This window comes from Prionailurus bengalensis, chromosome X (assembly GCF_016509475.1).
Source record: "Prionailurus bengalensis isolate Pbe53 chromosome X, Fcat_Pben_1.1_paternal_pri, whole genome shotgun sequence".
Lineage (NCBI taxonomy): Eukaryota > Metazoa > Chordata > Mammalia > Carnivora > Felidae > Prionailurus > Prionailurus bengalensis.
Genome location: NC_057361.1, coordinates 63730621 through 63751841, shown reverse-complemented (window position 1 = coordinate 63751841; position 21221 = coordinate 63730621). Strand labels below are relative to the sequence as shown.

General features: G+C 37.8%; 1 protein-coding gene across 11 annotated transcripts in view; it reads left to right on the top strand.

The window, feature by feature from the left end:
• ATRX (ATRX chromatin remodeler) overlaps positions 1-21221 on the top strand; it is a 313439-nt gene that overhangs the window by 2835 nt on the left and 289383 nt on the right. For 7 of the 11 annotated variants that reach the window (XM_043570136.1, XM_043570143.1, XM_043570142.1 and 4 more), the window contains one exon: positions 4680-4741. The exons of the other annotated variants lie outside the window; for them this stretch is intronic. In XM_043570136.1, the coding sequence (XP_043426071.1) occupies positions 4686-4741 (56 nt within the window). In that variant the 5' untranslated portion in view covers positions 4680-4685. The remainder of the gene's footprint in view (positions 1-4679; positions 4742-21221) is intronic. 11 annotated transcript variants of the gene reach the window in all.

The following is a 21221-nucleotide window of genomic DNA, read 5'->3' as shown; positions in this document are numbered from 1 at the left end:
AATCAAGAGTTGGACGCTTAACCGATGGAGTAACCCAGGTGCCCCTCCACAGATTTTTCCTTTATTAGAACTTTTGTTGAGCACTTAAAGTAGGAACAAAGATTAGTTCTAATTTTTACTAGTGTTTATAAAAAAAGACGTTATCTATGATTCTGTGGTGAAAAAAATAGCTGAAAGGCAAGAAGGAACAAAAATAAACTGATGACCTGAATCATACACTGAAAAATCAGCGTCTCAGTCCTTAAAGGTTTTGTTATTGTTTTTAAAGGGCTTGTTATGTATTTTATTTTAAATGAGATCGGTTTGTTTCTTGAAATAATTGTCATTATGAAAGATCAGCTTCTGATTGACAGATGAAATTTATTTTTGGATAAAGGTCTTAGAGATTTGATGGAACTTGTCATTCTAATACTTACGGCAGCTGATTACTTGAAAAGTTGACAGTAGTATAACATTATTGGTCTTAAATTTTAGTTCATTTTATTTTTTAGTTTATTTGTTTTTAAGTAAGCTCTATGCCTAGAGTGGGGCTTGAACTCAGGATCAAGAGTCGCGTGCTCCACCAGCTGAGCCAGCCAAGCACACCATGGTCTTAAATTCTATTTTTTAAAAAATAATTAATTTTTAAATATTTGTTTATTTTGAGAGAGAGTGTGAGAGAGCAAGGGAAGGGCAGAGAGAGAGAATCCCAAGTAGGCTCAGCACTGACAGTGGGGCTTGATCTCATGAACTGTGAGATCATGACCTGAGCCAAAATCAAGAGTTGGATACTCAACCACCTGAGCCCCCCGCCGCCCCCCCCATGGTCTTAAATTTTAAAAAGCAGAAGTTGTTGAAATGGAGAGATGCTGGGAAAATGTCATAGGAAGTATCTTTTAGGACAGTAATTCACAATGAATTGCATACTAACTTAATTTTTGAAAAATGTTATCTGTGAAATATTTGCATTCCCACCAAGTGATAAGTGTTAAGCCAGGCTGTGGAGGGGGAGTACATGCACATTTTATAAAAGGTTTTGAAAACATTTAAATACCAGTTGTTTGGTTATGTTGCTGACTGGGATGAAAAGAAAGACATTTGTGACTTTAATTTTGATCGTGCCAGTTCTCATTACTGGCAACCCTTGGTATAGTTGGCCATCAGCTTTCAGTTATATATTGTATTTCTAGAGATAAGATAAATGTAGTACTTAAAGAAATTTCTATATAGATACAGGTGTATGAAACAATTTTCTGCAAGAAAGTGTGTGTATTTATGTGTCTGTTTCACTTTTGGAGTCTGAATACATTTATGGATTGTATCAGACAGTTCTTGGATTTACATGAAGCCCTTTCCTCCAGACCTGGAATGTTTTCTTGAACTTTGGCAAATGCTGTTCAAACAGTTTAAGCCATTTGAAAATGATGTTTTAGATCTTCTTTTAGGAATGTTGGATATAATAGGACAGTAAAAGGAGCATCTAGGTAGGATTTCTCTGTACCTGTATGCTAATGTTTGTCTTATGATTGGCTTAATAGCTAACATGCAAGCTATTTATCCTCCATTTTTCCATCTGTAAAATGGGAATAAGTTTAATAAATATTGATAAAGCCTGCAGTTGTTCTGGAGGAAGTAACATGGTTAGAACATTGGTTCTTAAAAGGCAATAAACTAAAGCTATGTGTGGTCTTTGTTAATTTTTAACTGTTGAGACTCTATAGAGGTCCTAAAATTAAAAGTTTGAGAACTACTAGTGTTAGGAATGAAAACTGAACTCTGAGCCAAATCTAGGTTTTCTAGGTATAGATCTTTTTGCCTAACTGATTGTAGAACCTTGGAAAAATTTATACTTTCTAGGCTTCTGTTTTGTCATTTGTAAAATGAACCTGTACTAGATGTTCTATAAGGTTATTAAAAAAAAAGGGGCACCTGGCTGGCTCAATTGGTAGAGCATGAGACTCTTTTTTTTTTAGTGTTTATTTTTATTTTTGGAGGGGGGAGAGGGAGAGAGAGAGAGAGAGAGAGAGAGAAAGAGAAAGAGAGGGACAGTCAGTCAGTCAGTGTGAGTGGGCGAGGGGCAGAGAGAGAGGGAGACAGAGAATCCGAAGCAGGCTCCAGGCTCTGAGCTGTCAGCACAGAGCCCGCCATGGCGTGGGGCCCAAACTCGCCAACTGTGAGATCATGACCTGAGCCAAAGTCGGACCTTAACCGACTGAGCCACCCAGGTGCCCCGAGCATGAGACTCTTGATCTCGGGATTGTGAGTTCGAGCCCCACATTGAGTGTAGAGTTTAAAAAGAAACAAAAAAATGTTCCTGCTTATGTGAATGTCAGTCATTTTTTTTTTTATCTTACTTTGGGAGATAAGAAGGGTAGTGATGAAGGGAAGTTTCTTTACCATGTATGCATATCTTTTTTTGCCTTAGAACTTACATGTTAGGATACAGGTGTTTTGTTGATAATAAAATCTGTAATGGTGTCATGTACATATATTTGTTGGAACATTGGAAAGGAAACACTTTTTGCCGAGAAGTTTGTCAGTAATTATTGTTGCTTAGGACATGTTCTATTTTGAAAGATTATTATATCCAGTGTATTATATTTCTGCCCTTTTATGATTGGGGATGATACTTTTGAAAAGACCTTTATTAGTTTTGGCCAATTGTGCTTTTTGCCCTGAGAAAAGGTTCTGTGAATTGGGCGCTGTAGCCACTGTTTTCAGATCATGTCTCTTGAGACTTTGTCTTTCAGCTTTGGCTTGAAGTAGCCATTCTTGGTATCTGTAGTCCAGCTTTCTTGGTAACTGTTCTATACAATATTTGTTTAAGAAATTATTGGTATGGCAGTGGTGTTCACATGTTTATATCTTATATTCCATATTTTGAGAGAATGCTTTCTTAGTAGATCAAATACTTGAGTATCAACTAGGGGCCAGGCACTGTGCTAGGGTATGCAAAAGTTAGTAAGACAAAATTCCCACCTGCTTAAGGAATTCTTAATCTAATGAGGGAGATATCACGTACATAGGTATAAAACAGTGCTAAAGTGGGGGTATATTGGTTTTACTGAGTGTCAGAAATGAAGGAAGGCCTCATTTTTGGGATATCTAGGATTTACAGAGGAAATGGTATTTGTAGTGAGTCTTAAAGATGAGTTAGAAATTAAGGGTTGTCTGTGAAAAAGGGCTGCCCAGGCAGAGAGATTAGTTTGGTTAAAAGGTTAGTCTTATTTTCCATATAGCAGAGGAAATAAGACATATACACAAATAGTTTTGAAGTAGGATATAAAGTGATAAATGCTGCATTTGGTAAAAACTAAGTTCAGAGTAGGAAGATATTTCTGATGAGGTCCAGGGAAGGCTTTATAGAGAAAGCATTTGAATCTGGCCCTTGGAGGATGGGAGGATGGATAATTTTGACAAAGAATACTAGGGGAGATTCCAGATGTGAGATATAGCAGCTTGAGCAAAGGATTGTTGTATATGTTAGTGTTTTCTGTTTAGAAGCAGGTCAACTTAGAATTTTTAACTCAATTCCTGGACAAATATTGTATAACTTTTGTGCAATTAGTATGTTTTTCCCCAGATTTATTGAGATATAATTAATATGTAACATTGTGTAGTTTAAGATGTACAATGTGATGTTTTGATAATTGTATATATTTTGAAATGTTTACCTCAAAATAAGGTTAGTTAGCACCTTCACCGTACATAACCATTTTTTTGTTGTGGTGGTGAGAACTTTCAAGATCTACTCTCTAGCAACTTGCAATTACATAATACAGTATAGTTAACTTTAGTCACCATGCTGTATATTACATGTCCAAAACTTATTCATCTTCTAGTGTAATTTGTATGTTAACTTTTGTGGTTTGATGGTCTTAGAAAAGTCACATGTGCCATTGTAAATGAGCCTGATAATTTCAGTTCAAAAGAGCTGTCAAAGTATTTTCCACTTTCCTTAACGATTATATAGAATGTAATGCACAGATTTTGATTGACTATGGTTGTTCAAATCTATCCTTAGTTGTCTTTATTTTGGTCATTTAAAGTGCTCAGTTGACTTTTGGGTAATACTTGATTTATAAAGTCCAAAATAAAATATAATTTATTTTCATGTAATACTGTATTTGGTATTTTGCTTATTTGAATTATATTCATATTTTGATTTATTTGATAGCATTCTAAATATAGTTCTGCTATAATGCTTGTTTTGAAAATGTGTGTATGTCTCAACAAGGTTGATAAATCAGGTAACAATTTGAGCATAAGACAGAATTTTTATTTTCTTATGCAGGATTTTGTCTGCAAGGTCAGGGATCAGCAAATCATGACCACCAACTAGTGGCCTGTTTTTGTAAATAAAATTCTTTTGGAACATACTTAAGCCCATTTGTTTATATTGTCTGTGGCTACTTTTGTACCACAATCTCAGAGTGGAATAATTGCAACAAAGACCTAATGGTCCACAAAGCCTAAAATAGTTTCTATCTGGTCCTTTATGGAAAGAATTTTCTCTAAGTGAACTACACCCAGCTGAACTGAAGTGTGTTAAATACATGCATATACATGCACAAACCTCTTACCTCAAACATCTGTTGGCTAGCTTAGTTCACCCCTTGTGTTATGAGCCACTCCCATCCACATCTGTTGTTACAGTTTTCCATCCGATTTCAGATAACCCTCCTTCCATCATTTCACAGTAATTCATGAGCTGCAGCCCTTCTGATGTGCTTCCACAAGCAAACTTCAGGTCTTTTTCAAGGTAAAGTGCTGTATTTATTATTGTATTTGTGTATTTCTTAATCACTTAATGTGTAAACTGTGTAAAATTGTGCTATCATTTTAATCAGGTTTCTTTTAAAAAATGTGTCATTGATGAAGTTTTTTGAGTATTGTGCTTTTTAAAAAAATGTTTATTTTTTTTGAGAGAGATGCAGAGGACAGGGGAGAGGGAGAGAGAGAGAGAATCCCAAGCAGGCTCTGGGCTGTCAGGGATGAGCCTGATGTCAGGCTCGAACCCATGAACTCTGAGATCCCTACCGAAGCTGAAATCAAGAGTCAGGTGCCCAACTGACTGAGCCACCCAGGCATGTGAATGTTTTGCTTCTAACCCCATTTTCCCTATGAGTCCTGTGGTGTTCATTGCACAATTTTCCATAACCTGGTGATTTTTAGGAACTGATGTTAACATGATTTCTGAACTGAATGTAATCGTCATCCTGCAAAAAGTACTAATTCATTCACAAATATTTCTTGGACTCTGTGAAGATTTAATGAGTTAGTGGACACAGAGCACTTAGGTTAGTGTCTAGGACATACTAATTACTCAAATACTAATTATTATTGATTACTATTACCATGTGCCAAGAACTGTTTAAAGTACTGCTTAGGTGAATAAGACAAATTAACGCCTTCTCCCCATGAAACTTACATATACTTCAAAAAATCTGTATTAATATACATTTTGGCTAGTAACTTAGTCCTACTCCCATAAAAGACATTTTTGTGTTATTATAAATAATATTTTAAAAATATCTATCCAGAGATCAAAGACATTTACTTAAAACAACTTTCTAGTCACTGTCTCATTGATCTCATGTAATATTTGAATGATTTTTAAAATGTTTTTAATGTAACCTCAGGAGATCTACCTTCAAGGAGACAGAGGATAATCTTTTTACTATATTTCAAAATAAAAAGTTAAAAATTATAGATTTAGACTTAATTTGCAAAAATTGTATATAGATTCTCATAGATCCTTCACTCAGATTTATCAAATAGTAATATTTTACATCTGCTTTATCATTCTCTCTATGTTATGTTTCTGAGTCATTTGAGATTAAGTTGCAGACATGATGCTCCTTTACCCCTGAATACTTCAATATGTATTTCCCCCAAATAGGAATATTCTCTATAACCTCATTATACTTAGCAAAATTAGAGATTAACATTGATACAGTAGTATTTCTGCTCTACAGACCTTATTCATGTTTTGCCAGTTGCTTCATAATGTCCTGTATAGTGAAAGACAAAAGTTTATTTTTTTTTCTGGCCCTGCATCCAATTCTGGAACATGCATTGCATTTCATTGTCATGTGTCTTTAATCTTCTTTACTCTGGAGCACTGTACCTTGCTTTTTTCCCCTTATGTATTTTTGAAGAATACAGAACAGTTAATTTGGGTTTGTCTGATATTTCCTTGTGATCATGTATTTTGCTAGAAACACTGTGAAGTCATGTGTCTTTCTCAGCACGTTTTATCAGGAAGCACATGATATCTTTACTCTTACTATATTTTAAAATGTTTTTTCTAATTTTTTTTAAGTTTATTTATTTATTGAGAGACAGAGAGAGAGAGTGTGTGAGTGGGATAGGGAAAGAGAGAGAAGGGAGAGAGACTACCAAGCAGGCTCCTCACTGTCAGTGCAGAGCCCCGTATGGGGCTCCAACTGTGAGATCATGACCTGAACCAAGATTAAGAGTCAGATGCTTAACCGATTGAGCCACCCAGGTACCCCTAAAATGCTTTTTCTTTTAATACTAAGATTATCACTCCTTGCCATTTAATTTAGATATTTGAAGCTAGGTTTGGTTAATTTCTATAGTGTTGGGGAGAATTTGCTGACCTCTTACTGTTTTTCTTTTTTCTTTTCCCCTTTCCACCTTCCTTATATACCCCCAAAATTCAAAACCACAGAACACCCTATTTGTGCATTTTCATTGTGTGTTCTGAGTGCTAAACAGAGAATCAAGAGTGAATGTTTCATATTAAAGTGACTGCACCTGTTACTTGTTAAGTATATGAAATAATATATTTCTTTCGAAGGCTGACTATATATAGTGCATCTGACACAGCTTACTGAATATCTCATTTTAGAGACAGGAAGATACTGGAGGGTAAAATGACTTCAGGTGTTGTTTTTTAAAAAATTTTTAATGTTTATTTTATTTTTGAGAGAAAGAGAGCACGAGCAGGGTAGGGGAAGAGAGAGAGGGAGACACAGAATCTGAAGCAGGCTCCAGGCTCCGAGCTGTCAGGACAGAGCCCGATGTGGGGCCTGAACCCATGAGCCATGAGATCATGACCTGAGCTTAAGTTAGACGCTTAACCGACTGAGCCACCCAGGAGCCCCATCAGGTTTTTTTTTTTTTTTTTAATGCTTAACCAATCACCACTCTTTTAAGGAATCTCTGAGCAGATTATTTTCATTAAAATTTTTTTTAATGCTTATTTTATTTTAGAGAGAGAGACAGAGTGCAGAATACAAGCAGGAGAGGGATAGAGAGAGAGGGAGACACAGAATCCAAAGCATGCTCCAGGCTCTGAGCTGTCAGCACAGAGCCTGATGCCGGGATGGAACTCACGAACCATGAGATCATGACCTGAGCTGAAGTCAGACACTTAACCGACTGAGCCACCCAGGCACCCCTAGATTATTTTCATTTTAATAAGCATTTATTACAAGGCAGTTTTTTTTTCCCCCACATGAGAAAAAGAGACAAACCCAGACCAGTTTCCTCCTTTGAGGAGCTTACGGTTCAGTAGAGATTACTTTGAGTTTTAAACAAGGAACTATAAGCAGAATGTGTTGCTTATTATAAGAGAAGTAAAAGAAAATTCAGTGGAAGAGATGTGTTAAGATTGGAAATTCATGTGTGAATTATCTTGCAGAGAGCTTTGAATGCTAGCTTAGGAGTTTCGTACTTTATAAACATGGGAAGACTTTGAATATTTTGAGCATGGGGTGACATATTTGAGTCTATACTCAATTATGCCAATTATTGGTCATACTGAGAAGATAGAACAGTCCTTTAGGCAAGGAATATATTTAAGAGAATATAGGCATATATGTCCAACTCCCGTTCCCCTTAAAAATATAGTAGCATCGGGGCGCCTGGGTGGCTCAGTCGGTTAAGCTTCTGACTTCGGCTCAGGTCATGATCTCATGGTCTGTGAGTTCGAGCCCCGTGTCGGGCTCTGTGCTGACACCTAAGAGCCTGGAGCCTGTTTCAGATTCTGTGTCTCCCTTTCTCTGACCCTCCCCCGTTCATGCTCTGTCTCTCTATGTCTCAAAAATAAATAAACGTTAAAAAAAAATATAGTAGCATGTGCTAAGTACAGTTGAGTGCTACTGACACATATGGTGTATGAACATAGTGGTTTTACTTGAATCAGGGGTAGAATTAACTTTGATAAAAGGTGGAATTTCAAGGCAGGAAAGGATGACTTTTGGGAACTTCTTCTTCCCCATTCCAATAGACATTAAAAGATTTAGGGGCGCCTGGGTGGCTCAGTTAAGCGTCCGACTTCAGCTCAGGTCATGATCTCATGGCTCGTGGGTTCGAGCTCCACGTCGGGCTCTGTGCTGACAGCTCAGAGCCTGAAGCCTGCTTCAGATTCTGTGTCTCGTTCTCTCTACCCCTTCCCCAGTTTGCACTCTGTCTATCTGTATTTTCTCAAAAATAGACATTAAAAAAAAAAAAAAGATTTAAATAACTTGTGTTCCTAAATACTGCCACCTACTTATTAGCGTATTATGATTTGTCTCTGACATCTGAATTCTAAGCAATTACCTGACTATTTTGGAAGGGAGCTAGGGTTACCTGCCTGGTTTGAAGGATGAGTTGTGGAAACAGGTGCTGTTTTCTGGCTCTAAAATCTAAATGTCTTAAAATTGTATTTTTTTTCTGCAGGGAAAGAGAACCCTAGTTCTCACCTGAAGACTCTTTTCTTATTTCTCCTTACAACAGGAATAAAACTTTTTGCTTCACTTTCTTGCTCTTGCCACATTCTTTGCCTCTTGTCTCCATTTGAAGAATGCCTTTGCGTAAAGATGGGTTGTGATATGTTGTTGGAATGAACTGTGTTTAATAAAGCAGGTATCAGTGTGTCAAGTAAGATGAAACGTTTTTTGAAGGTTTTAGTACTTTGGCCCACATGAAAATGGTGACATTTATTGCAATTTAATTTTTAATTAGAGTATTACATAGAGACCACTATTCAAAGACCACATAATAAGAAAAAACGCAGACCTTATTCACATATTGCTGCTTTATTACAAATTTATAATTTATTTCCATTAGAGCATTTATACCTTTATATTAAAAAAATAGACTGGAATGTTATTAGTCCTCCATTGTTTCTTAAATATTTTAGAAAGCTTGACATTTTCATACAGATTCTGAATAGTGTTTATTTGCCTAAGTAGGTGCTGTTGATACTGAGTGTAATAAAACCAGAAAAATTGAGATTCTGCCCTTAAGTGCTTTTTAGACTAAAAATAAATAACACAAGACAAGAAAATAATTAATAAATCACAGAAATATATTTTCCTGGCAACAAATCTGGCATATAAGGAGATAGCTTATTCCTGTATACCTATGAACTTTCAAAACAGATTTTAGAGATTTTTCATATGCTGGAAGGGAGAATGGTAATGGACAGATGTTACTGCTACCAGCCTTGTTATTTATATTGTTCTTTTCTGTTTTTTTTTCCATGTCTTTTCTGTTGCGATAAAATACACTTAACATAAAAGTTAGCATTTTAACCACTTGAAAGTGCACAATTAAGTGGCATTAAGTACATTAAATGTATTTACAAAGTTGTGCAACCATCATTGTTGCTATCTAATTTTGGGATGTTTCCTTTACCTCAAAAAGAATCCCTGTATCTCCCAGTGTTCTGCATCATTATGCAACCATTGCCTCTGTCCAATTCCAGAACTTTTCCATCATCTCAAACTGAAACTTCATTGTACCCATTAAACAATAACTTTCCATTCCCCTCTCCCCTAAGTCCCTGGTAACTACCATTTCACTTTCTGTCTCTGATCTTAACTATTCTAGATACTCCTATATAAGTGGAATTGTATTTGTGTTTAGCTTATTTTATATAGCATTTCTTCAAGGTTCTTCCATTTTGTAGCATGTGTCAGAATTTCATTCCTTTTTAAGGCTGAATACTATTCCATTCACTATGCATATATGCACCACATTTAATTTATCCATTCATCTGTTGATGGACATTTGGGTTGTTTTCATCTTGGCTACTGTGCATAGTGTTTCTGTAAACATTGATGTACAAATGTCTATTTGAGTCTCTACTTTCAGTTCTTTTGGATATGTACCTAGAAGTGAAATTCTAGCTTTAATCTCTTGATGAACCACTAAACTGTTTTCCAGAGTGGCTGTACTATTTTACATTCCCACTTGTGTTGTAGAAGGGTAACAATTTTTTTTAAGTTTATTTATTTATTTTGAGAGAGAGAGAGGGAGTGTGTGCACAAGTTGGGGAGATGGGGAGAGAGGGAGAGGGAGAGGGAGAGGGAAAGGGAGAGGGAGAGGGAGAGGGAGAGGGAGAGGGAGAAAGAAAGAAAGAAAGAAAGAAAGAAAAGAAAGAAAGAAAGAAAGAAAGAAAGAAAAAAAATCCCAAGCGGGCTCCTCACTGTCAGTGTAGAGCCTGTTGTGGGGCTCAAAGCAACAAACCTGTGAGATCATGACCTGAGGTAAAGTTGGACAGTTAACCGACTGAGCCACCCAGATGCCCTTATTATTATTTTTTAAAGGAGCTACCTGCCCTTTCTTTTTTTTAAAAAAGAATTATTTATTTTGAGAGAGACAGAGACAGCACAAGTTGGGGAGGGGCAGAGAGAGAATCCCAAGCAGGCTCCACATTGCCAGTGCAGAGCCCCATGTGGAGCTTAAACCCATGAAGCCATGAGATCAATACCTGAGCTGAAACCAAGGGTTGGATGCTTAACAGATTTAGCACCCAGGCGCCCCTCTTTTATCTTTTAGAAAAATGAGCTCATACAGTTTATTTTATTTTAGAATTAAGTTAATTTAAAAAATTTAGTTGACTCTGTCAACTATACTGAAATTAAAAAAAAATTAGTTGACAAATAAGAAACTAAAATGAAATAGATTAAGAGGTACAAACTTCCAGTTATAAAATAAATAAGTCATGGAGATGCAAAGTACAGTATAGAGAATATCATCAATAAGATGGTAATCTTGTTTGGTGACAGATGGTGACTACACTTAACCATGGCAAGCACTGAGTAATGTTTAGAATTGTTGAATCATGTTGTACACCTGAAATGAAGATTAAACACTGCATATATACTACAGTATTTTATGTTTTTTCTTTATAATAGCCATACTAACAGTTGTGGAGTGTTACCTCGTAGTTTTTATTTGCATTTCCTTAATGACTAGTGATGTAAAGTCTCTTTTCATGTGTTTATTGGCCATTTGTATATCTTCTTTGGAAAAATGTCTATTGATCTTTTGCCCAATTTTAAATTGGGTTTTTTTGTTTGTTTAATTGTAGGATTCTTAAAAATTCTGGATATTGGGGCGCCTGGGTGGCTCAGTCAGTTAAGCGGCCGACTTCGGCTCAGGTCATGATCTCTTGGTCCTTGAGTTCGAGCCCTGCGTCGGGCTCTGTGCTGACAGCTCAGAGCCTGGAGCCTGTTTCAGATTCTGTGTCTCCCTCTCTCTGACCCTCCCCTGTTCATGCTCTGTCTCTCACTGTCTCAAAAATAAATAAAACGTTAAAAAAAATTCTGGATATTAACCCCTTATCAGATATATTTTTTCCATTCTGTGGTTGTCTTTTCACTGTTTTGGTAGTGCATGAAAGTTTTCAGTTTGGATGCAGTCCAGGTTACCTGCTTTTTCTTTTGTTTCATGAGTATTTTAGTGCTATTCAAGAAATTGCCAAATCTGAAGTCATGAAGATTTATCCCCCTATTTTCTTCTAAGAATTTACAGTTTTAGCTCATATTTAGGTCTTTAATCCAATTTGAATTAATTGTTTTAAAGATTTTTTTAAGTAATCTCTACACCCAACATAGGGCTCAAACTCTGAACCCCAAGATCAAGAGTCACATGCTTCACCAACTGAGCCAGCCAGGCACCCCTGGAATTAATTTTTGTGTATGGTGTAAGATAGGGTTCCAACTTCATTCTTTTGAATGCGGATATCTAGTTTTCTTGGCACAATTTGTTGAAGAGACTGTTATTTCTCCATTCGGTGGTCTTGGCACCCTTGTCTGTCAGTTGACTGTGGATGTATGGATTATTTCTGGGCTTTCTGTTCTATTCCATTGGTCTATATGTCTATCCTTATGCCAGTACCACCTGTTTTGATTACTTGAGCTTTGTAGCAAGTTTTGAAATTGGGAAGTGAGAATGTCCCAAATTTGTCCTTCTTTTTCAAGATTGGTTTGGCTGTTTGGGGTCCCTTTAATTTCCATTTGAAATTTAGGATTGACTTTTTGATTTTTGCAAGTAGTGGCTATTGCAGCTTTTTAAAAAAGTTTGTTTATTTTGAGAGGGGGAGGGACAGAGAGAGGGAGGGAGGGAGGGAGGAAGAGAGAAAGAGGGGGAGAGAAAGAATCCCAAGAAGCCTCTGTGCTGTCAGCATGGAGCCTGATACAGGTCTCAGTCCACGGACTGTGAGATCATGGCCTGAGCCTAAATCAAGAGTTGGACACTCAACAGACTGTAACACCCAGGTGCCCCCGCTGTTGTGTTTTTTTTTTTTTTGATAAGAATTATTTTTATTTTTATTTTTTAATTAATTTATTTTTTAATTTCCATCCAAGTTAGCATATAGTGCAACAATGATTTCAGGAGTAGATTCCTTAATGCCTGTAACCCATTTAGTCCATCCCTCCTCCCACAACTCCTCCAGCAACCCTCTGTTCTCTATATTTAAGAGCCTCTTATGTTTTGTCCCCCTACTATTTTTATATTATTTTTGCTTCCTTTATGTTTATCTGTTTTGTATCTTAAATTCCTCATATGAGTGAAGTCATATGGTATTTGTCGTTCTCTAATTTCATTTAGCCTGATACCCTCTAGTTCCATCCACGTAGCTATAAATGGCAAGATTTCATTCATTTTGATTGCTGAGTAATACTCCATTGTATATGTATACCACATCTTCTTTATCCATTCATCCGTCGATGGACATGTGGGCTCTTTCCATACTTTGGCTATTGTCACTAGTACTGCTATAAAAATTGGGGTGCGTGTGCCCCTTGGAAACAGCACACATGGATAAATACCTAGTAGTGCAATTGCTGGGTCATAGGTTAGTTCTATTTTTAACTTTTTGAGGAACTTCCATACTGTCTTCCAAAGTGGCTGCATCAGTTTGTATTCCCACCAGCAGTGCAAAAGAGATCCTCTTTCTCTGCATTCTTGCCAACATCTGTTGTTGCCTGAATTGTTAATGTTAACCATTCTGACAGGTGTGAGGTGGTATCTCATTGTGGTTTTGATTTGTATTTCCCTGATGATGAGTGATGTTTAGCGTTTTATGTGTTTGTTCACCATCTGGATGTCTTCTTAGGAGAAGTGTCTATTCAGAATGTCTTTTGTCCATTTCTTCCCTGGATGATTTGTTTTTTGGGTGTTGAGTTTGATAAGTGCTTTATAGACTTTGGCTACTAACCCTTTATTTGATATTTCGTTTGCAAATATCTTCTCCCATTCTGTTGGTTGCCTTTTAGTTTTGCTGATGGTTTCCTTCGCTCTGCAAAATCTTTTTATTTTGATGAGGTCCCAATAGTTCATTTTTGCTTTTGTTTCCCTTGCCTCCAGAGACGTGTTGAGTGAGAAGTTGCTGTGTCCAAGGTCAAAGGAGCTTTTCCTGCTTTCTCCTCGAGGATTTTGATGGCTTCCTGTCTTACGTTGAGGTCTTTGAGTTTATTTTTGTGTGTGGTGTAAGAAGGTGGTCCAGGTTCATTCTTCTGAATGTTGCTGTCCAGTTTTCCCAGCACCACTTGCTGAAGAGACTGTCTTTATTCCATTGGCTATTCTTTCCTGCTTTGTTAAAGATTAGTTGGCCATATGTTTGTGGGTCCATTTTTGGGTTCTCTATTATGTTCCATTGATTTGAGCTCTGTCTTTATGCCAGTACCATAGTGTCTTGATGATTACAGCTTGGTAATACAACTTGAAGTTCAGGATTGTGATTCTTCCAGCTTTGGTTTTCTTTTTCAAGATTGTTTTGGCTATTTAGGATCTTTTCTGGTTTCATACAAATTTTAAGATTGTTTGTTCTAGCTCTGTGAAGATGCTGTGTTATTTTGATAGGGATTGCGTTGAATATGTAGATTGCTTTGGCTAGTATCAACATTTTAACAATATTTGTTTTTCCAACCTAGGAACATGGAATATTGTTCCATTTTTTTGTGTCTTCAATTTCTTTCATCAATTTCATCAGCTTCAATTTCTTTCATAGTTTTCAGTGTATAGATTTTTCATCTCTTTGGTTAGGTTTATTTGTAGGTATTTTATGGTTTTTGGTGCAATTGTAAATGGGATTGATTCCTTGATTTCTCTTTCTGTTGTTTCATTATTGGTGTATAGGAATGCAACCGATTGCTGTGCATTGATTTTATATCCTGCAACTTGGCTAAATTCATGGATCAGTTCTAGCAGTTTTTTGGTGGAATCTTTTGGGTGTGTTGCAGTTTTATTTTATTTTATTTTTTTTATTAAAAAAATTTTTTTTTTCAACGTTTATTTTATTTTTGGGACAGAGAGAGACAGAGCATGAACGGGGGAGGGGCAGAGAGAGAGGGAGACACAGAATCGGAAACAGGCTCCAGGCTCTGAGCCATCAGCTCAGAGCCTGACGCGGGGCTCGAACTCATGGACCGTGAGATCGTGACCTGGCTGAAGTCAGACGCTTAACCGACTGCGCCACCCAGGCGCCCCTAAATTTTTTTTTCAACGTTTATTTTTGGGACAGAGAGAGACAGAGCATGAACGCGGGAGGGGCAGAGAGAGAGGGAGACACAGAATCGGAAACAGGCTCCAGGCTCTGAGCCATCAACCCAGAGCCTGACGCGGGGCTCGAACTCACGGACCGCGAGATCGTGACCTGGCTGAAGTCGGACGCTTAACCGACTGCGCCACCCAGGTGCCCCTGTTGCAGTTTTAATAGAGATTACATTTGAGCTGTATATCATTTTGAGGAGTATTGCTTTCAACAGTATTAAATCTTTTACTCCATGAACATGGGATATCATTCTCTTTAATTGAAATTGTTTCATTTCATTTCATTTCATTTCATTTCATTTTCATTTCATTTTCATTTCATTTCATTTCATTTCATTTCATTTCATTTCATTTCATTATAATCTCTACACCCAATGTGGGGCTCAAACTCATGACCCCACGATCAAGAGTTGGAAGCTCTTCTGACTGAGCCAGTGAAGCGCCCCTGGAATTGTTTAATTTCTTTAAGCAATATTTTTTAATGATCATTGTACAAGTTTTGAATCTCTTTGATTAAATTACTCCTATATATTTTATTCTTTTTGATGCTGTTGTAAACTGGAAGTGTTTTTTTTTTTTTTTTTTTTTACTGGGAAGTATTTTCTTAATATCCTCTTTGCGTTGTTCATTGCTAATGTATAGGAATATAACTGCTTTCTATGTATTGATCTTACATCTTGCAGTTGTGCTGAATTCATTTATTATCTCTAATAGTTTTCTGTGGATTCTTTTGGATTTTCTATGTATAAGATCACATCATCTACAAACTACTTCATCCTTTGTTGTTTGAATCTTTTTTTTTCTTTTTCTTTTCTATTGAATAGAAATGGCAAAAACAAGCATACTTGTTTTTAATCTTAGGTTGTAATCTAGCTTTTTCACTATTAAATATGATGTTAGCTGTGGGTTTTTCATGAATACCCTTTATCCAGTTGAGGAAGTTCCTTTCTCTTTGTAGTTTTCTGAGTGATTTTATTGTGAAAGGGTGCTGAATTTTGTCAGATGCTTTTTCTGTGTCAGTTTAGATGATTATGTGATTTTTACCCTTTTATTCTGTTTTATGTGGTATTTTACATTCATTTATTTTTGTGTCACGCTTTTCATTCCTGGGATAAATCACATTTGGTCATTGGTGTATGATGTTTTGATGAGTTATTGAATTCTGTTTGCTAGCATTTTGTTTAGGATTTTTACATTATTAACTAGTATTTTGTTTAGGATTTTCACATCAGTAGTCGTAAGGGATATTGACCTGTGGTTTTCTTTTTTTGTGATGTGTTTGTCTGACTGTGATATTAGGGTAATGATGGTTTTGTAGAATGAGTTAAGTGTTCCCTACTCTTCTGTTTTTTGGAGGAGTTTGAGAGGTGATAATTATTCATTAAATGTTTGGTAGAATTTACCAGTGAAACCAGTGGTCTTGGGTTTTTCTTTTTTGGGATGTTTTTGATTATCAGCTAAGTAAAGAGATTGAGTAGTTAGTTATAAACCTCCCCCCCAAAAAAGAAAAGAAAAATGTAGTGTTGGTATTTACCTAATGTGGTTACTTTTCCTATTGTTCTTCGTTTTATGATATAGCTCTAAGTTATACTGTGGTGTCTTTTTATTTCACCCTGATGGATTCCCTTTAGCATTTCTTGTAGTGCAGGTATACTAGCAATGCATTTCCTCAGCTTTTGATTTTTGACATAATTCTTCATTTTTCAAGGATGTACTTGCTAGATACAGAATTCTTGGTTGACCTTTTTCCCCAGCACTTCAAATATGTCACCTCACTGTTCTCTGGTTTCCATTGTATTCGACTATTTAAAAAATTTTTTTTCACATTTATTTATTTTTGATAGAGAAAGAGAGACAGAACACAAGTGGGCGAGGGGCAGAGAGAGAAGGAGACACAGAATCCAAAGCAGGCTCCAGGCTCCGAGCTGTCAGCACAGAGCCTGACACAGGGCTCAAACTCACAAACCTTGGGATTATGACCTGAGCCGAAGTCGGACGCTTAACTGACTGAGCCACCCAGGCGCCCCCATTGTGTTCAACTATTAATCTTGATGAGGATCCCTTGTACTTGTCAGTTTTCATTGATTTTGAGATTTTCTTTGGCTTTGACAGTTTAATTGTATTTTGTCCCAGTGTGTATCTGTTTATTCTTGGAATTCATTGAGCTTCTTGGATATGTAGATTGATGTATTTCATGAATTTGGCATGCTTTGATAATTATTTAAATATTCTTTCTGCTCCTTTTTCTTCTTGTCTGTGACTGCCATTATGCATGTGTTGCTGGGCTTGATGGTGTCTCATAGGTCTCTGATGCTCTGTTCATTTTCCCTCCTTCTTTTTCCCTTGTAGTGGTTAATCTCAATTGGTGCTGCCTTTAAGTTCACTTGTTCTTTCTTATCCTTGTTGTATTGAACCTGTATAGTGATTTTTTTCATGTGTGCTATAATACTACTTACCTCCAAAATTTTATTTGGTTCCTTTTTAGAATTTCTTTATTTGAATATTCTTATCTTGGTGAGACATGCTGGTTTCCTTTAGCTTCTTGAATGTATTTAAAAGTTGATTTAAAGGCATTGCATGCTGGGGCGCCTGGGTGGCTCAGTTGGTTAAGCATCTGACTCATGATTTTGGCTCAGGCCATGATCTCAAAGTTTCTGAGTTTGAGCCCCACATCAAGCTCTGTGCTGATAGTGCGGAGCCTGCTTGTCATTCTCTCTCTCTGCCCCTCCCCCGTCAGTAATTATTAAATAAACTTAAATTTTTTTTTTTTTAAAAGCTTAAAGAGGGGCGCCTGGGTGGCGCAGTCAGTTAAGCGTCCGATTTCAGCCAGGTCACGATTTCACGGTCCGTGAGTTCGAGCCCCGCGTCGGGCTCTGGGCTGATGGCTCAGAGCCTGGAGCCTGTTTCTGATTCTGTGTCTCCCTCTCTCTCTGCCCCTCCCCCGTTCATGCTCTGTCTCTCTCTGTCTCAAAAATAAAATAAATAAAAACGTTAAAAAAAAAAGCTTAAAGAAATAAAGCCTTTGCCTACTAATTCCAACATACGGGCCTCCTCAGGGACAGTATTGTTAATTTCTTCCTTTTTTTTCCCCCTGTGAATGGACCATACCTTTCTTGTTTCTTTGCATGTTTGTATCTTTTTGTTGAAAATGGATACTTTGAATACTGTAATATGGTAACTGGAAAATACCTGCCCCCCACCCCAGGGTTGTTGCTTCCTGTAGTTTTTGCTTAGTGAACTTTCTAACCTATTTTCATAAAGGCTATATTTGTCATGTGTGGATACTGAAGTGTTTGTTCTGGTAGCTGATTGGTCAGTTAGTGGTTTGACAGAGCTTTCCTTAAATACCTACAAGGAAAAAAATAACAGTCCCAAAACAAACAGAAACCCAAATCAAACCAAACCAACTCTCTGTCTTTGTAGATTGGCTCAGTATTGGGGCACTTCTCACTGCTTAGCGTGTACATTTACAACTCTCGTAGCGGGGCACCTGGGTGGCTCAGTCAGTTAAGCGTCCGACTTGAGCTCAGGTCATGATCTCATGGTCTGTGAGTTTGAGCCCCGCGTCGGGCGCAGAGCCTGGAGCCTGCCTGGGTTTGTGTTTCCCTCTCTTGGCCCCTCCCCTGCTCCCGCCTCTGTCTCTTTCTCTCTGTCTCTCTGTCTCTGTCTTTCTCTCAAAAGTAAATAAACAAACAAAAAAAACTCTTTGGTAGCTGTCACATACCTGATTGGGTGGAGGGTAAAAGTCAGCCAAAGATGAATGTTTTTGGCCTTCTCATGATTTTTCTGAGCATGTGTGCAGCCTTGGGCATAGGTATGTCCTTCCAAATTCCTTTGTATGTGCTGGAGCTTTATGGAGCTCTTTGGAGCTCTTATTTCCTTATGTATCTCTCTCTTTTTTTTTTTAATCTTTATTGTTAAGAGAGAGAGAGCACAAGCAGGGGAGGAACAGAGAGAGAGGGAGACACAGAATCTGAAGCAGGCTCCAGGCTCTGAGCTGTTAGCATAGGGCTTGACGTGGGGCTCAAACTCGTAAACTGTGAGATCATGACCTGAGCCGCAGTCGGATGCTTAACTGACAGAGCCACCCAGGTGCCCCTCCTTATGTATCTCTATCTGGCTTCTTTCTTCCCATCTTTTATGTCTGTCAAGTGCCTGGCCCACTTGTTATCTCTTGCCCTGGTGGCTATAGATAGTATATTTGCCTTTACATGCTTTGGACAGGGCACTTGGGTGGCTCAGTCAGTGGAGCAAACCACTGTTGGTTTTGGCTTGGGTCATGATCCCAGGCCATGCATCGGGCTCCATGCTCAGGGTGGAGCCTGCTTAAGATTCTCTCTCTCCTCAGGGCGCCTGGGTGGCTCAGTCGGTTAAGCGGCCTACTTTGGCTCAGGTCATGATCTCGCGGTCCGTGAGTTCGAGCCCCGCGTCGGGCTCTGTGCTGACAGCTCAGAGCCTGGAGCCTGTTTCAGATTCTGTGTCTCCCTCTCTCTGACCCTCCCCTGTTCATGCTCTGTCTCTCTCTGTCTCAAAAATAAATAAACGTTAAAAAAAAATAAAAAATAAAAGATTCTCTCTCCTCTTCCCCCCACCCCTCTTCCCAGCTCATGGTCTCTCTCTCTCTCTCTCTCTGAAAAAAAAAAAAAAAAAAGGAACAGTGCAGGTTCAAGAATTGCCAAGATAGTACAAAGAAGAACAATGTGGGCATTGATGCCAAAGTATATTTCACAAAAAGCTATAGTTTTTAAGAAAATGTGGCACTGGCATAGGGATTACAACAAACACACCAGGAGTGACATTATATACAGTGGCAGAGCAGGTAACTCCAAAATTCTGTCACTTCATAAAGGCAATAATTACACTAGTAAAAGAATCTACTTTTTTGGAACTCTAATAAAAAAACAGGGAATAGAAAAAGCTCGATATGACAGCACTATGGTGTTTTAACTTTATGCACCTACCATGTCCCACTCCCTTGCTAGATGGCAGCCACGAAGACAGTTGCCCGCATTCCTAGCGCAACTTGCAGATGCCAAAGGGAGTGATGTGGATCATAGTCTTAAAGAATTGTGGTTGGGTGTTTTGACCTGTTAGGTCGTTATCTGACAGACTGGGACTGGGGTTGCCTTTCTTTCAATCTTGGCATTAGAGACATTTTGATCCAGATTATTCTTTGTTGTGGGAGGCTGTCCTGTGTATGCATTGTATCTCTGGCCTCTGTCCAGTAGATACTTGTAACACCCCTCCCCACCAGTTTTGACAACAAAAAATGTTTAAAGACACTGTCAGAAGGTTCCTCTGGATAGTGAGGGTGTGGGAATGACAAATCCTCCTGTTGGAGAACCACTATTCTAGATGATAGGGATTCACAGATGATTAATATTGAGCTAGGTGGAGGAGTAAATTACTGAAATATATTATAGTTAAGTGAGTTACATTGGTGTGAACCAAGAAATGTGGAACAACAGCAAACAATTGCCTTGGAGAGTTGATGGCAGAATTTTCCAGAGAGAGAGAGAAATGGCAGTTTTGAGTTGGTACTTAAGTCAAGGTGGTAGGTGTTGCCAAGGAGGGGAGATGTTCTAGGTGGTGGAAAGGTCATATCTAGGCCCTTTTGTGTCTTGAGAACAGTGAGACATTAAATGTGATTGGAGAGAAGATGGGAGGTAGAGGTGAAAAAAGGAAGGTTATTGGAGTCAGATTTGAAAAATCTTTTTAATTTGAAAAGGATTTTTATGCTATACTGATATGTTCACTTTTTGCTGTTTTATAACCTAGAAAATCAAATACTATAAAAGCCTTTAGAGTAATATGATCACCTTCTTTTAAAGAATAATGATATAGTGAAATGATTAAAAGCATATGGTAAATATTAAACTCAAGAAAATAGCTTTAGTCTATAAAGTAGGAAAATAGGAAGGGATGGAGATTTATGTAAAAGTAGATGTCAGATATTACTCTTAAGAGTAATTACACCACCCTCTGTGTAGCCTGTTTTCATCCTGTATTTGTCAAATCCCTAAATGTTATCATCACTGAGGGTGATTCTTGGTATTTTTAAAAATTTTTTAATGGTTATTTATTTTTGAGAGAGAGAGACAGAGACAGAGTGCAAGCAGGGGAGGGGCCAAGAGAGGGGGAGACACAAAATCCCGAGCAGGCTCCAGGCTCTGAGCTGTTAGCACAGGGCTCGACGTGGGGTCGAACTCACGAACTGTGAGATCATGACCTGAGCTGAAGTCAGCTGCTTACCTGACCGAGCCACCCAGGTGCACTGATTCTTGGTATTTAAAGCAGGAGTAAAGTGGGCAAATGTACAAAGTTGTATGTTTTTTCAAGTAGATTATCAGAGTGATATATTTTAAACTGTTAGCTGCTTTCTTGGATTAGACATGGAGTCAGATGAACTGAAACTGGTCTCTTATAGTAGTTCTGTGTCC